Source organism: Quercus robur, chromosome 11 (genome assembly GCF_932294415.1).
Source record: "Quercus robur chromosome 11, dhQueRobu3.1, whole genome shotgun sequence".
NCBI lineage: Eukaryota > Viridiplantae > Streptophyta > Magnoliopsida > Fagales > Fagaceae > Quercus > Quercus robur.
The window spans coordinates 30,474,652-30,490,998 of NC_065544.1; the positions used below are offsets into that span (position 1 = coordinate 30,474,652).

A 16,347-nucleotide genomic window follows, 5' to 3' on the forward strand; every position below is an offset into this window, starting at 1 on the left:
GAGAGAGAGAGAGAGAGAGAGAGAGAGAGAGGGGAACTATTATAGTATAGACAATGTCAACTCGTAAACGATGTAGTAATAAATGGAAAAAGATTCTCTTCATTTGTTTTGAATGGAAATGGTCAATTGCAAAGTAAAAATTTATGTAATTACTCGCTTATGATTTATATAGTGCAAGTGGCGCCACCTCAACTAAAATTTTATTATATCAAATAAAAAATGATTCAAAGTTTAAATAATATGACACCATATTTATCTTTAAATTAATGAAATACAAATAGAGAAAATTTTGAAATTAAATGTGTCAAATACATTCCAAGCATGTTCCTACTTTACTGATTGTGTTTGTGTTATGCCTATGCGGTGTGTGATGGAAAGGTCATCCGAAATTAGCAACTAACTTTGAGTAATAATAATCACATACTCCTTATTATATATTCACTGTATATATATTGTCACATGTTAAAATTGTAAATTGTGAAATCATGTCTTTAAAATATGATTTCACAGTATGAAATAAAAAAAAACAAATTCAAAAGTAAGTGTGGATAAAGTTTGCAATATTGAATGTGTAACAAGATTTTTCGATTATCTTTTTGATCCTGTTCTAACTTGCAATATTTTTGTACCAAGTTATTGCTCCAAAAAGTTGAATTCCTAAGGTCTAAAACTAGGCGCCCCCCCCCCCCCCCCCCCCCCCCCCACACCCTAAAAAAAAAAAAAAAAAAAAAAAAATTTTACTTATTACATTTTTTTTTTCAAATGAGAAAATGGAGTTAAAAGACCATGAAGAAAATAAAAGGGTAGTTTTTGGCTTACTGATCTTATCATACTACTAGAATTTCTCATAATTTTCAACAAGTCCTTATCTCACTTTCCTTTTTGTTTATTATTATTATTATTATTAATGAGTTATATTATATTTCTCTAAAACAGTAAAACCTTGTTTCATTATTCCAACTTCGGCCCCTCATAAATCCCTATAAATTCATGCCACACAGTCCCTTCTCTCCGTGTCTCATGCTCCTTTGACAGTTCTAGTCTTCCAGAGAGTATCAAAATGTGGTCAAAGCTCAGCACCATTTGCATGGTTGCTCTCCTCCTCTTCTTCACGCTAACCTACGCCACTGCCCGCCCTGAGCCCAAATTTTCCGATGCCACTCCAATCAAGATCGATACTCAACATGTGGTACACAAATTTCCTAATATTATTATATCAAAACCAACTTTAACTAGTAGTTTTTTGATGAATCTTTTATGGGGTTTGCTTAATTTTTTGTTTTGTTTTGAAGGATGCTGAATTAGAGAAGGCTATGGTGGAGGATCTTTGTGAAGGAGTTGGGAAAGAAGAGTGCTTAGAGAGAAGAACACTTGCGGCTCACCTTGATTACATCTACACTCAGAAGCACAAGCCATGAAATTTGTCTTACTGTATTAATTCTGATAATTTCTGGGTTATGTGTATGTGCCTGTAATTTCATATATGCTATGTAGTAATAGCTACCATAGGTTATGTTTCAAGAGCTTAGTCAAGTATTTGTTCTGTATCGATCACCCATTGTTTTGTTTTTCTTTCTTGTAGGGATAGAGTTTGTCTGTATTGGTATAGAGATATTTATATTCCTGTGTAAATTAGGTAGAGATACTTTCTTATGAAGATTCCTCTTTCAGTTTCTTTCTTCTTCTCTTTTAGGCCTCCATGGTTACAAATACGCATATTTTGATGAAGAAAAAAAAAGGGTGAAATTAGCATACCAATTTTTACATATATTATATAATTTGAATGTTGAAATTTCCTTTTCAAATCAGATTAAATTTTGTACTTGATTAATCAGTGGTTTCTTGAAATTTAAGCAACATCTATTAAATTGTTAATTTTACCCCCCCCACAAAAAAAAAAAAAAAAAAAACTTCAATTTTAGGCTGAATATATAGATGCAGGTGACCATTGAAACAATAAGCATAAGTAGTGAGAGAGGGGGGAATATATATTTTACCATCAAAATCATTGCCTAATATGATTATGTCGTAAAATTATTTCTTACTTTAATATAAAAGACTATTATGAAATTGGACGCGTTGATTCTTTTTTGTCGTGGAACTATAATTTGATATGATTCCCTCCTACAAAATTCTTAGTTCTACAGGACTCTTTCATGTGTAAACAAAAAAGCCATGGTGTACCTTCATCTAAGTAGACTTTCACCTTCATTTGTACGTAACAAAGGTCGACTTTTTCTTGGAACCATATGGTCTGACCAACTTATCTACCATTTACAAGGTCAAGGACTACATCACCAAGCTTTCGATATAATTAGAAAAAAAAATAAATGTGATCTTAACTAGACAAGAAAACCTGGCACGTCATTGTACTAGAAAACAATGATCAAAAGGTCATGAATTTTATATATTGCAATGAAAACCTGGCACGTCATTGTCCTAGAAAACAATGATCAAAAGGTCATGAATTTTATATATTGCAATAACCCATTTGACATTGTTTCGTGAAAGATTGTAAAACCAAATTCCTTTGATCAATTATGAAGTTGTTTACCATTCCTTGATAAAATTAGTTGAAATGGTAATTACTTTGTTGTCAGCAATAAAGACACGTACAATGAAAGATTAATCGATGACACAAGCAAGTATAGATATCTTCATATATAATACTTTCTCTATGTCATATAATAGTCAAGATCTAATTAAGATTGACTTATCCCAACTATTCTTGTTTTCTTTCTCTAACCTGTTCTTTTTATTAAGTTTTCCCTCCGGAATTTCATTGTCCTCATTGAGGTCACTTCCAAACAAAGACAGATTTTTTTTTTGAAAGAAGTTTTTCTTTAAACAAAGAAATGCCTTCATAGCCATAAAAACAGGAGGTCTGGCCTAAACATTGTTGTCTGCATTGTCATTCAATCTACTTGAGCTCTGCACAACGGTCAAATTATTGGTCTCCTATCATTATATGATAAATGCAAGCACTGTTACAGGCACAGCAATCACCATTACCCTGCTGTTTGATGGTGTCATCAACAACTATTAACCATGTGTCTTAAGCTCTGCGCTACAAACAATACTTTTATTGTTGCTATACCTGCAGGAGTACCTTACCAAACGAATAAGAAACACATTCTTTAGAAAACTACTGTTTTGGCAATATCTTTAGTCCTAGATTTTTATGGCCACATCTTGTCAAATTTGATGATTTTCGTGCTTAAAAACTAGAATTGGTTCAATCTCACAGACGATATGATGTGCATGTATTCATGCTAGACACTCAAATTTATGGGCACAAGGGAGGCAAAGCCATAAGCTTAGCAAGGTTTTGGGCTGCAGCAGGTTGTTCTGCCTCTTTTGGTGGTGTATAACTACACAAATAGGCTATGTTAGCTGCATGACATTTGTTATATATATAGGTATATATATGGATAGGTTGTAATAATGATGTTTGAGTTTGGAGAGTATTGTTTCATAAAGTCGATAAAGTGAAAATTCAAGTTCTGGAATTTTCTAAGTGAAAATTCAAAATTCAGTATTTTTGATCGGTTAAAACTTTTACTCGATCGATCGATATGATGGAGAAAATAATCTTGAAGTCTCTGGATGATTCGATCATTATTCGATTCCTGTTCGATTGATCGAAAAGAGCATTCGATCAATCGAAAGGAACTTTCAACCGATTGAAACTGGAAAAAACTGAATTTTCTGCAGAATTTTCTTGTGACTGTTCAGAAAGTTTGAAGAAATTTCAAACCTTGTGAACAGTTTTATGAAACATTTTAACTCTCCATACATACCTTTTGATAAAATATAACCCTATGGGTATAAATAGAGACTTATGTTCTCTTGAAAAATAACTCCACAAAATAGTAAGTTAGAGAGAAATACTAGAAATCTTGTGGTTATTATCTAGAATTCCTATTTGTAGAACCCAACAACTTGGTTGTATCTTGGGGACAAATTTGCGATAACTCATTAGCAACAAGAGTGTAGGGGCAAATATTGTCTAAGGATAACAATTTTGTGCCTCCAAGTTATCTATTTATGTTTGTCTTTTGTGTTATTCTTGTTCTTTCTTTATTTTTATTATTATTATTATTATTATTTGAATAACTTCTTCCTATATTACTGTGTATTATTCCCAATAGCATTGACTTTGTAAATGTGGACTAGCTCCTGGGCAACATGTGTAGTGGTGGACCATGGTAGCATTAGATGGGCTTGACCATAGGCACTGCATATGTGTAAATATAGGTCGAAGTAACATAGTATATGGTGGTTACTAAGTAGTCACCACTTAGTTGCATGCAGAAAAAACCTTGTTGGTGTGCTGGAAGCACGGAATGGTTTCAGAACAACAAACAATTGGTCCTAATGAGCAATTCTAATAATTGGTGTAGCAAATCTAGGGGGAAGTTACTTGTATTTGCTTTTGGTGAGATTGAAATTAGATCTGTATAAATCTAGAATTTATATATATATATATACATATATATATATATATATATATTGTGTTTTTAGAGTAAATTCATATGGAAATCTAATGTAATCAATGACCTCCCAAGGCTTGACTATGGTTTCACTCGAACCATCAATTCAACATGGGTGGGAGAGTTTCCCATAGTGGCGTGGCTCTAAAATTTGTTTAAAGGCTGATCACTAAGAAATTTAGATTGTAGAAAATTTAATATAGAGATAACTTGAATATATCAATGGTACAAAAAAAACACACACACACATACACACATGCACACGCAAATGCATAAAGTATTATAATTTCTTTTTAATAGTAAAGAGAAAAAAATGAACTGATAAGAGATAAAATGAGAACTGAGAATCCTGAGATAAGAGTAATAAAGTGAGAGAGATTTGAAATAATAATAGAGAAGAAAAAATTGAAAGGGGGGGGGGGGGGGGGGGAGGAAGAGAAGGAGAGAATGAGAAAAAGAAACAGATAATATTTGCTACAACTGTGAGTCGAGTCACTGAAAAGAGAAAAATTATTGCAATTGCAAAGCCAAATAGAGCATAATTGCCAGCATCGTCAAGGAGAACTTATGACTATAATATTTCTCTTAGTACATTTTTAAGGAAAAATGAAATTAAAGATTATTTTTATGTAATGGATTAAACATGTTAAAAATTTGAATGACATATTTTTATTTTTATTTTTTTGTTTTTGAATTAGGATTTTTGTTGAATAATTTGTTCACTAGCTGTTTGGTCAAATATTGTTTTTGTTGTTATTTGAGCTAATTTTTATTATTGTTATTTATACCTTTTTTTAAAGGGGTTAAGGATTATGTTTGAGGGGAAAAAATTATTTTTGGAGTTATACTATATTTACAATATTTTCACAAAAAAGTCTTATGCGATAGTCTGTTATTGGTGGGTTACAGTGATATCAAATATAGGGTCCAAATTAGAATTAGTAACAGCTTATCACATAGGATTGTTTGTGAAGTTATTATAAAAATGTTGTGAATGTAGCATTACTTTTTTTTTTTTGAACTTAAATTCTTGTGGTTACAAAGTTAGGGCAGTCAACATTTATTAGAGTGATTAAAATAGGTTAGTTTAGTATAATATTTTTCTTGCAAGTGTATATATATACAATTTTTTTTCAAACCAGGGTGGTACTATCACCTATGACCACCCTAATTTATAGATGGAGCCGCCCCTAGTTTCTCACCCAAAGAAATTGGATTAAGCGGTAGGTTGACCTCAAACTCAAATCAACCCTTGAGTACCCTTACCATTAATATTTTAGACTTTTAGTACCTATCAACCATCATCTTGCAGTTAAGATTTTTGCCTTGAGCAATTAATTGTCTAACCATTAAGGTTGAATTCTGTAGGTGAAGATAATCTGAGTGCGCGCCTACTATTTAGTACATAAGAAGTTTGGCAGAAAAATGTTTGGGGCTAGTTTGCTCTAGTCAATATTACAATTGAATAGACCATTTATATGTAGTTTTAGTTACACAATTTTTTCAAAAAGTCATGTGACTTGTTAGAATAATATACATAGATAATCTTATAATTTGTTATGTACGTAATAGATTAAAAAACACAGCTCCAAACATGTCTGGAGGCAAATTTTATCCTATTAAGACGAGAGTGATTTTAAGAAATCTAGCTGTAGGGTTTACAATTACACCATTCATTTCTTCGCCACTAAGCCCTACGCCCCAGCCTTTTCTTTACAAATATTTAGCCTTATATAAGGTATCCATCCCCGCCCATTTCATAAATTTTCTATGACTAGATATATTTTGGGTGTGACCTAATAGTGCCCCAAGTCGACATGGTCAATAATAGCATCCATAAATCATTCTGTCTAGAAACAGCAAGCAATGGCCTACCTATATGGACCATATATTTGGGGCACATGGCTTTTGACCAAAAACGAGAGGCATTGCATTGGTGCATTTAAGATTCCTCTTAAAAAAAAAAAAAAAAAAAAAGGAGCTAGAGGCTAGAATATTCTTACTTAGGCGGGCGGCGTTTGGATATACTACAATCGGCAGAGAGTTATAAGTTAGCCTATATCCATGATTATGACACCATGATATTTGACCATTATGGATATCAGTTATGTTTTGGCTGACTATGTGATATATATTGACAAAGCAGTTCATTAGGTTATGAATAAGAGCTGCAGAATTTCTGGACGGTGTGTTTGACATTTAGTGATTACCATGCCGTACGCAATAGTCTGCAATTATTTACCCATCTGAAAAGAAATAATAATAATAATAATAATAATAACCAGCTGACTCAGTTTGAAAATATGGGGATTAAGTCAAATTCTTGATTTTTTATTTTTTATTTTTTTTTATTGGAATTTTACCTACGGCTAATTTTAAAATAATCATGCGGCCAAACATTGCCACAGAAATTATAAGTTGCCTTCTCTTGGATCCTTTCCATATTAAATATATTATCACACATGTGAAACTTTGTGTTCTAGAAACAGAGTAGCATAAGATATTCTAATGATTGACAATGATTATATATATATATAGAGAGAGAGAGAGAGTGAGAGGGGGGGGGGGGGGGGGGGGGGAACCATTAAAATAACTCATTGCACCAATTTACTTTACATGTCAAGCATAGAATTACACCTATAGGGGCGTAACTAGCAATCAAGTCTACTCAAAAGAGGAATGGGCTGAAAAGCAGCCTGATGCAATTAATTTGTAGAGGTGGGATATCAAGGCCAAACCTTCAAGTCTCAACAGCTTTACTTGGTGATTGAAAGAAAGAAAAAAGGCTAAGACAGCAATTTAAGTGAAATATGAGAGAAAGAAAGAAAAAAAATTTCTTATTCAAGTTCTTCCTTAGGTTGGCCGAAGAGTAATGGTTCTCTGGACCATATGTAACTCGGTTATACAATTCTTAATTCCTTTCCCTTTTTTTCTCCCATTCTTTTTTTGATTCCAATTCTAGGAGGATCTTCCTGACTATATATAGCTACTGGGATTGCATCATAGCCTTCCACTTGTATTGTCGTTAATCCTTCCTTGGATACTTGTCCCATCACTGCTTTGCTAGTGGCGGTAGAGTAGGATGTAGGCTGTGGGGGCATTGTTCAAGGGTTATTCTGCTATTAATGTGGAAGGTTGAGTTGGTATAGTGCATTGAATGTGGAGGTGATGGGTGCTTTATTTGGAAGCTTCATTCTCTCATTGTTTGCACGTCTCTACTTCCTTTCTCAGACTTCAGTCCTATGGCCTTGGTGATTTGTCTAAAGTCTCCTGAAGGGCGTATGCTCCTCGGGCGGGCCACCTTCCTTGGTTTCACTATCTGGATTATCCTTATTATGCTGGACTTGAGCTGATGAATAGTTGGGCCTAACTGCTCCTCGAGTCAAGCCTATTTGATAATTTTCCTTCTTTAGGCTTCCCACTCCCACAATAGCCCCCTGAAACTCCATTCCCTTTGCCATTGGGGGGAGGGGGGGTTTTGGTAGGAGGAAGGAAGGTTGGCACGCTCCGGGTGCATTCCCACGTAGGAGTGTCTTTTCAACTATCCTAGACACGTTTCTGATGTTTTGGTATCCTCAACGCTGCAATTAATGCTATAGGCGGCTGCGTGTGCCTCACGTTTTACGGTGTGATACAGATCCAACAACTGGTGTTTTCCAGAGTGAATAGGCAGGAAAATTACCACTCCTTTTTCACCCTTATATAAAGGAAGATAGAGATCATTTTCTCCATTTTCCAAAAACTTTACCTTACTTTCAGAGAGGCTACTCGAGGAGCCCAACTTCCTAAACTTGTAAATGCTTCGAGTCTTTCCTTAATATAGAGCTTTATTTATTTATTTATTTATTTTTTAAGATGGGTAGATTTGCTAGCTTAGTAGACACACTTGAGGGGAGAGAGGCTTTCAAGGCTAGGTATAACATCCCTGCAGGAGTAACTATAGAAAATTGTGAACTAGGGGAGTGGTACACAAAGGCAGAATGGGTATGTAGTTATCCCCATGATAGCCTTTATAGATGGGGGGATGAGGATCCCTATGGATGGGGTTATGAGGGACTTAATTTTTTTAGGATTTTCCCCACCTAGTATTCCTCAAACCTTTTCAGAGTAATAAGCAATGTAGCTCGGCTGAACGAGAAGATGAGGGTGGCCTTAACCCATCATGATATCAACTGGGTGTATAGCTGTCAGGATAGCAAGGATATGGGGTTTTACCTTAGGACTAAGGTTCCCACGATTAGGTTGATCTCTTGTTTTCTTGAGATAAACAAGGGCTTGGATGAGGACTTCTTGATCGTCTCAGGGGACTGACATGATGGATACCATTGCCCTATTAGAGATGGAACAACAAGTGGGGTAATTAAGGGCCTAGGATTTTGACATCATTTTTTTTATTTTTTATTTATTTACGATTTATTGCTTAGTTGCTTCTTCTCGTATACCCTGTTTTTCTGATGTACTTTCTCCTTAAAAAAAAAAAAAAGAAGTTCATTGCAAAGAACTTCAACTTAGTGAACGCCCTCGACCTTAATAGGATCCTTAAGTCCGAGATATTCCTGCACACCGATCGGCAACTTTGTGCTACCCACGTCATCCTTGGATATACCCCCATATCCACTTGCTTCCAGTCCTTGAAGAATGTGATCAAGGCCAAGGATCCTCGTCTTGAAAGGATAGATGTTGCAGTTGAGGGATTCATCAAATGTCCTTCGCCCACAGGAACTCTTCTTGTTGACCTCACTACTCAACAAGTTGCCTAATCCATTGAGGCCGAGGAGGAGCCTATACCATCTGAGGAGGAGCCAAATGAGGTTGCGAAGGAAACTTTTGTTGTGGACCTTGAGGAAGATTTTGGAGTCTTTGACTAGTTGGACCTAATCACAAGCCCAGGAACTAGCTCGAGGGCTCGCCCAACTGTACAAGCTAGGATCAACTAGGAGGCTGTGGACGTGCTAGAAGGGATGGTGGTCTAGAAAAGATCTTCCAACCTCTTTGCACTTCTAGAGTCTCATGTGGGGGTGGCCCCCTCTGAGCCTCTCATTCCACCAAGGCCTCCAACTCTCGTCTCTCTTCGGTCTTCCTCCCTTGAACCCGCCAAGAAAAAGAGAAAAAGGGACAAGAAGCAAGGCAAGGATCCTGTGGAGGAAGGGGGATCCCAGATCAGCCTCCCCCTAAGCATGCCAAAGGGGCCAAAATCGCTCGGCTCCACCAATAGTAGAGTGCCCTCAAAGGTACAAGCTTTGAGGTTACCACCGAATGTTGGCCAAGGGTTCCTGACTGGAATCCAGTGCTAAATGGCGCCTCCCTTCCCTCGGATGCATCTGTAAGGGACTTTGCCAAAGGGAGGGCCAGATATGTGGCCAACTCGGTGGAGCAGGCACTTCTCTTAGCCAGGGACATGTCTAAGTTGAGGAACTTTAAGAGGCATGAGGTGTTCTTGTCCTTGAAAATGGACTTAGCATTGGTAAAAATTCTAACTCCAACCCACCCTTTTTTTTACATATATTCTTTTCTTCACAATAAGTACTGGATTAACCCTTTCATTTTTTTTAGGCTGTTCAAGCATCCTATGTCGCCAAGGAATGGATGGACCACGCTATGGCTCAGCTTAAAGAAGAGGAGTTAAAGAAATTTGCAGCCACTAAGGCCCAAGCTTAGGCTAAGAAGAAAGCTAAGGAGACCTTCACCCGTCTGGCTGAGAGAGAGAAGGCCAAGAAGAGCGTTGAGGCTACTGTGGTTGGGTTCGAGAAGTAGACCTAGAAACAACGCTGTCATCTCTGAAAGGCAAAGGAGCGACTGGCCATTGCTAAGGAAAATATTGAAGCCTTGAAGAAATTGAAAAGATCGAGCAGGTAGCCCACGAGCACTAGAAGACAAAACCGAGGCAAAACTTTAACCTCAGCTTAAAGAAGTCTGTCGAGAATTCTGTCAGCAGGTCTAAGCTGAGGCTTTGAATGCGGCTAGGGTGAGCCCTTCATTGGAGCTGAGGAATCCAGAGAGGATTATCTTTCGTCAGCTCTTAGGACCAAGGCTGCTAGCTCGTCTGCTCTGACAACTAGCTCTTTTGCTCTGGCTCCTCAGTCTCCAGCTAGAGGTGGGCAAAAAAAGGATAAGGGTGAGAGAGAGGTTGACAAGGAGATCGAGAAATAGGGGTTAGAAATATAGATTTAGACAAAATTCCTTTGTAATGGGACTTGTATCCCTATTCCTTGTCTTTCTTATGTAACCCTTTTAGTGGTAGCTCTTCATCTTATAATTAATGAAAATTGCCTTTTTTATTTTATTTTTTAAAATGTCGTGTACATAATGCATTGCATTTCTCTTTCTCTATTCTTCTTCCCCCCCTTTTTTTTTGAAAAGAAGAGTTGCCAAAGAATAGGCAATCAAAGCCATCATGAACATCTTAAAGGTCCTAAGCATTTGAAGAACTAACTTTAAGTAAAGTAGATGTCCCGAGGGATCAAAAAACCGAGGTTCCATTTACCCTTTAAATTATTTTTAGAGTTGATATAACCAAGGCATATGAACTGAGGAGTCTAACCTAACCGAGGTTCTGTTTAACCCATAGATTATTTTTTAGAGTTAATTTACCTAGGTAGGTGACCCGAGGAGTCTAACCTAGCCAAGGTTCTGTTTAACCCGTGGATTATTTTTTTAGAGTTAATTTACCCAAGGCAAGTAACCCAAGGAGTCGAACCTTACTGAGATTCTATTTAACTTTTGGATTATTTTTTAGAGTTAATTTACCCAAGGCAGGTGATCCGAGGAGTCTAACCTGGCCTAGGTTCTGTTTAATCCTTAGATCATTTTTTAGAGTTAATTTACCCAAGGCAACTGACCTGAGGAGTCTAACCTAATCAAGGTTCTGTTTAACCCTTAGATTGTTTTTTAAAGTTTAGTGTTGGGGCTGGCCCTTGCTGTTCTAGATTTGGCTTTAGATCTTGACGGGCTTAGTATTAGTAATAACACACCAAGACAATGTAAACTAAAACCAAATACAAAGCATGAATAAAATTAAGTCTTTTTATTAATAATAATATTTATTTAGGTTATTTACATTCCATGCCGAGGGAGTGGGTTTTCGTCCAAGTCTTCCAGGCGATAAGCTCCAATTCCTGCCACTGATGTGACTTGATAAGACCTTTCCCAATTGGGGCCTAGCTTCCCCCGTGCTAGATTCTTCATATTTTCTACAACCTTCATCAGGACTACGTCCCCAGGTACAAATGCTCTTGCCTTGATGCCTTTATCATGCCCTTGTCTGAGCTTTTGCTGATAATGAGCTAACTTGATGTTGACAATTTCCCTCATTTCTTCAATTAAGTCCAGACTAGAAAAAAGGAGTTGCTCGTTCCCGTTATCGTTGAACTGGTCGGTTCTCATCGTTGGGAATCTTGTTTCTAGGGAGATAACCACCTTCGAACTAAACATCACAGAAAAAGGGGTTTCGCTGGTCGATCTCCTCGGCGTGGTGCGATATGCCCATAGAGTGTGGGGTAGCTCATCCACCAACTTGTCCTTTGCCTCGTCTAACCTCTTCTTTAATCCATTCAATATAACCTTGTTAGTGGCCTCAGCCTGTCCATTGCTTTGTGGGTAGGTTGGTGTGAAATATTTGTTTCTTATTCTTAATTCACAACAGTATCTTTAGAAAGCTTTACTGTATAAACATTAGCCAAAGGGAGACAATTGGATGTTTTGATGGGGGGAGAAGTCGTTTGTTTGAGAGAGAGAGAGAGAGAGAGAGAGAGAGAGAGAGAGAGAGAGAGAGAGAATGATTGATTTCTAAATTTAAGGCAATTTGGATTCAATAGGAAAGTCATTAATAGTATAAACATTAGCCATTTGTTTGATGGGAAGATGACGAATTGAGAGAGAGAAAATGAGATTGATTAAAGGGAATGTGTGAAGTGGAAACCAAAAATAAAATAAAAATAAATAAAAACTTTGTGACATGGCAATGATGTGGCTCAACTGGAGTGTAGTAACAATAAATACTACGCTTTAGCTTTTAGATTTATATATATATATATAAATAGATAATAGATATATTATATATAGATTGTTTGCTGAAAGTACCGTAGAAAATAGCTAAAAGAGAAACAAAATAAGTTAATTGTTATTTTGCTGAAACTACTGTAGGAAAAGTAGAGTGGTACTTTCAAGAAGATAATTGTGGTTAACTTTTGAGTAAAAACATTAGGTGGGACCCACAAATAGTCACTATGGGTGTTTAAGGAATAAGTTAACCGAAGCAAAATAAATAAATAAATAAAAATAAGCTGCTTTATCCAAGACTCACAAAGTGGGACCCGCAAAAAATTCATAAATGGACAAGGTTTCCCTCCAAAAACTCTTGCTATATCTTTTTATTGAATGTGAATTTTGAAATTTTAATAGTTGGGTTGCATATTTTTTATATTCTTAACATGAACATTAAATTCATTCAAATTAAATGTTTCTTACTATTTGATCAATAAAATTATTTTTTATGCATAATTTTAAACTTTAAAAACTTGAAATTTAAACATTTGATTGATAACATAGCTATTGATATTTGATCTTCTTTTAATTTTGCAAGAACGGCAAATATAATAAAAACATACAATCCAAAAATTAGATTTCAAAATTCATATCAAATAAAAAGATATAGCATGTGATTGAGGGTCTATTTGGTTGGAGAAATAAAAAAGTAGAAGGATAGAAAATTGTGAAGAATAGAAAATATTTAATTTTCCTTTGAGTGTGCTTGGTTGAAGGGATGAAAAAGTAGAGAATAGAAAACTCTTTTATTTGGTTAGAAAGAAAAGTGAGAGGATAAAATGAGTATTTTATATAAATTTACTTATAGAGTTTTGATGGGCCCAAAGGGAAAACAGCTGGCCCCATCAATTTTCTCTTCCCCGTCCCCTCCCAATCAAACACCACTCTCACCTATTTTCTCTCATATTTTTCACTTTTTTTTTCCATCCTCCCTAAAATAATCCAAACCAAACATACCTTAAGACTCTCTTTCTAAACTAATTTGGAAAGAAACTTTTTCTTTCATAAATTAAGCAAAACGCCAATTGCAATTTTTGTCCCCAGATTTGCATTAGCTTTAGTTTGAAAATTGGCATAAAAAAATTGTATATAAAAGAAATGAGGTTTTAAAAAGTTGTACATTAAAAAAATGATAATAATCTTAAACTCACCTCTCGAAGATTGAGCAAGAGTTAGATACAATACTTAGGTGATATTCCTTAAGTTTCCCTTTTAAGATTCTGCCATGCGGATTATTTTTTTTTTATAAGATGGAAATGTATTTTTTAATAAAGTAGTCATGTGACTAAATCTTAAAAGAGAAATTAAAGAATAGCACTTAAAATACTGTATTTAAGTTTTGTCCCTTAATATCAAGTCTTTATTTATTTTTATAATCATATCAATATTTTACATTATAGGCCCAAACTCAGTGATATTCTCACCCAAAAAGTTTGGCCCAGTTTAATATGAGTTGGCATTGCCAGATCCTAATCCATATTGCTAGTACTTACTTGGTGGTTAGTACCCAAATATAAGACCCAATTCTAACTTCTGAAACAATGGGCCTTACCATTATTGTAGTAAATCCCTTGGCGCCAAACTCCACAATCTCCCGCTATAATACTCTTCCACTGCTCAAACAAAGACCTCTGAAGAAACCTCAACAAACAATAACAAACCCACACAGAAAGCTTTCAACAATGGGCAAAGAAGACAAGCACTTCTGGCTTTTGAAGACAGAGCCAGGAGAGTGGTCATGGGAGGACCAAGCTGCCAATGGAGGCTTGAGCAACTGGGATGGTGTCAAGAACAAGCAAGCCCAGAAGTACCTCAAGTCCATGAAGCTCAGTGACCTCTGCTTCTTCTACCACTCTGGCTCCAAGTCCCGCCGTGTTGTCGGCGTGGTGACTGTTGTCAAGGAGTGGTATGAAGATGGTGGTGGGGCTGTGGATGTGAAGGCAGTGGGGGAGATGAGGAGGCCTGTGGACTTGAAGGAGATGAAAGGGGATGTTGGGTTGAAGGGTTTTGCTCTGTTTCGGCAGCCAAGGCTGTCGGTTGTGCCTGTTTCGGAGGATGTGTGGGAAAGGGTTTGTGGTTTGGGAGGTGGGTTTGAAGGGGATGGTCAAGATGATCAAGTTCAAGATGATGATGGAGGTGAAGATTAGACCCAGTACTAGGTGTTTGTGATATTGCCACAATGTGCTGACTTTCTTCTTTTTTGTAACAAAAGTGATGGGAAGTGTAATAGCATATGTATGTATAGCTTGTTTTGTTTGGTGCTCCTTTTGCAGCCTATATTTTGTTAGTGGAAAGGGAAAATGAAATTGGGGGTAATGTAAATTGACTACTGTCCAGTAAGTAGATGTGATGAAAGGAGCTTTAGCTTGAATTTCTGTGTAATGTTATTGCTACATTTTCGTATTGTTTATCTATGATGGCTCTAGTCAACTGCTCCAACAACAATTTGTTGTTGTTCTGAGTCTTTGGAGACTACTATATGAAAGCTAATTTAGGTAGCTTTACAGTGAGAAAGGTGGAGAGAATTGGATGAGTTACATACTTCTGCATAACAAACGTGCAAACCATTACTTGTTGCGAATAAGCATTCATTTACAAATTGCCATTATAATATTGTCTTCAAGTTAGAAAATGGACTTATCAGCTTGAAAGGAATGAAGTAATTGACCTGCACTGAAAAAATGCCTCTTTGTATTTAGAAAGCATTTGAAAAAACACCCACACAAGTGGTTGTTCAATGTGTATTACCGTGTGAGCTCTCTACACAGTTTAGACAGATGAAATTAGGACTGACGACCCTAAGCAGGTATATGAAAGGGAACAAAGACAGTGACCGTGATGGTGGGTTGGTCAACTGCACTCTAGATGGCTGTTGAATCAAAGCAAAGTTTTAACTATCAAATGATTTTGTGATGGTGTCTCATTCATTAAGTGGATAGTAGGCTCTCAATTCTCACCAACAACAAAAGATCTCAGATCTTGGTCTCATTGGACCAGAAGAGCAGGCAGACAAAAGGTGACAACAATATCACGACCAGTTGGTATGTTGATTTTGATTGTCTTCTCTGATATAGTTTCATTTTATTGCTGATCTTGGATCATATACATTTATCTCGCTTGTGAGCATTAGTGGGGGAAAAGGATCCTCTCCATTTAAAGTCTTGTCCATTTCATGGTTCAGATTAAGTTTTACAAATCTAAAGGTGTATAGATTGTCAAGTCATTTCAAATTTTAAATAACATGGTAATTTGTACACTGCTAGATAGAAAATTTAATCTGAACTGTGAAATTGACGAAATGGACACACCAGCAACTCTCATCATATGAAATGGGTTCAATGTCCAATTATGAAACCCTTGGAAAAAGAGGAGGATTTGAAATGGAGATGAAGGGTAGATAAGGTTTCATTTTTACGAATGAGCATAATTTTATAAAAGAGGTAGCAACATTTCAAACAACACAACTAACACGCAGCAGCGAAGCTGCAAACCCAAACAGAAGAGACATACAGCCAGAACCGCTAAGACAAAACCTCTAAGTTACTCTCTCTCCTTGAGCAAAAGCAGAAAAGAGACGCCCCAAAGGCTACAAAGATTCTGTTTAATACAGAATTTCTAACATTTCAGAAAAAACAAGGCAGCTAGTCCTTCCTCTTACGTCTTCTCTAATAGCATGATACTCTGATTTTATGCTCCCACCATAAATCTTTGCATTACACTGCAATGAAATTTGTAAAAATGGAAGCTGCACGTGCAAGTCTGCAGAGCTTCGCTCTAAAATCTCCACCCTAAGCTCATGAACAATCCATAT

At 36.3% G+C, this 16,347-nt stretch overlaps 2 protein-coding genes across 2 annotated transcripts; both read left to right on the forward strand.

Moving 5' to 3' along the window:
* Positions 1 to 992: 992 nt before the first annotated feature.
* On the forward strand, positions 993 to 1,675 carry LOC126706761 (phytosulfokines-like). Its single transcript, XM_050406306.1, has 2 exons — positions 993 to 1,189; positions 1,293 to 1,675. The coding sequence occupies exons 1-2, from the start codon at positions 1,061 to 1,063 to the stop codon at positions 1,416 to 1,418; spliced, it is 255 nt and encodes an 84-aa protein (XP_050262263.1). The 5' UTR covers positions 993 to 1,060; the 3' UTR covers positions 1,419 to 1,675.
* A 12,393-nt stretch (positions 1,676 to 14,068) lies between these two features.
* Positions 14,069 to 15,000, forward strand: LOC126706788 (uncharacterized). Its single transcript, XM_050406336.1, has one exon. It carries the CDS (start codon positions 14,078 to 14,080, stop codon positions 14,681 to 14,683), a length of 606 nt encoding a protein of 201 aa, XP_050262293.1. The 5' UTR covers positions 14,069 to 14,077; the 3' UTR covers positions 14,684 to 15,000.
* Positions 15,001 to 16,347: the final 1,347 nt, after the last annotated feature.

Excerpts from the sequence above, each read along its gene's own strand:
- LOC126706761 (XM_050406306.1), top strand. The coding sequence starts at position 1,061 with ATGTGGTCAAAGCTCAGCACCATTTGCATGGTTGCTCTCCTCCTCTTC. Across the intron at positions 1,190-1,292 it reads AGATCGATACTCAACATGTG|GATGCTGAATTAGAGAAGGC; the intron begins GTACACAAATTT and ends TTTGTTTTGAAG.
- LOC126706788 (XM_050406336.1), top strand. The coding sequence starts at position 14,078 with ATGGGCCTTACCATTATTGTAGTAAATCCCTTGGCGCCAAACTCCACA.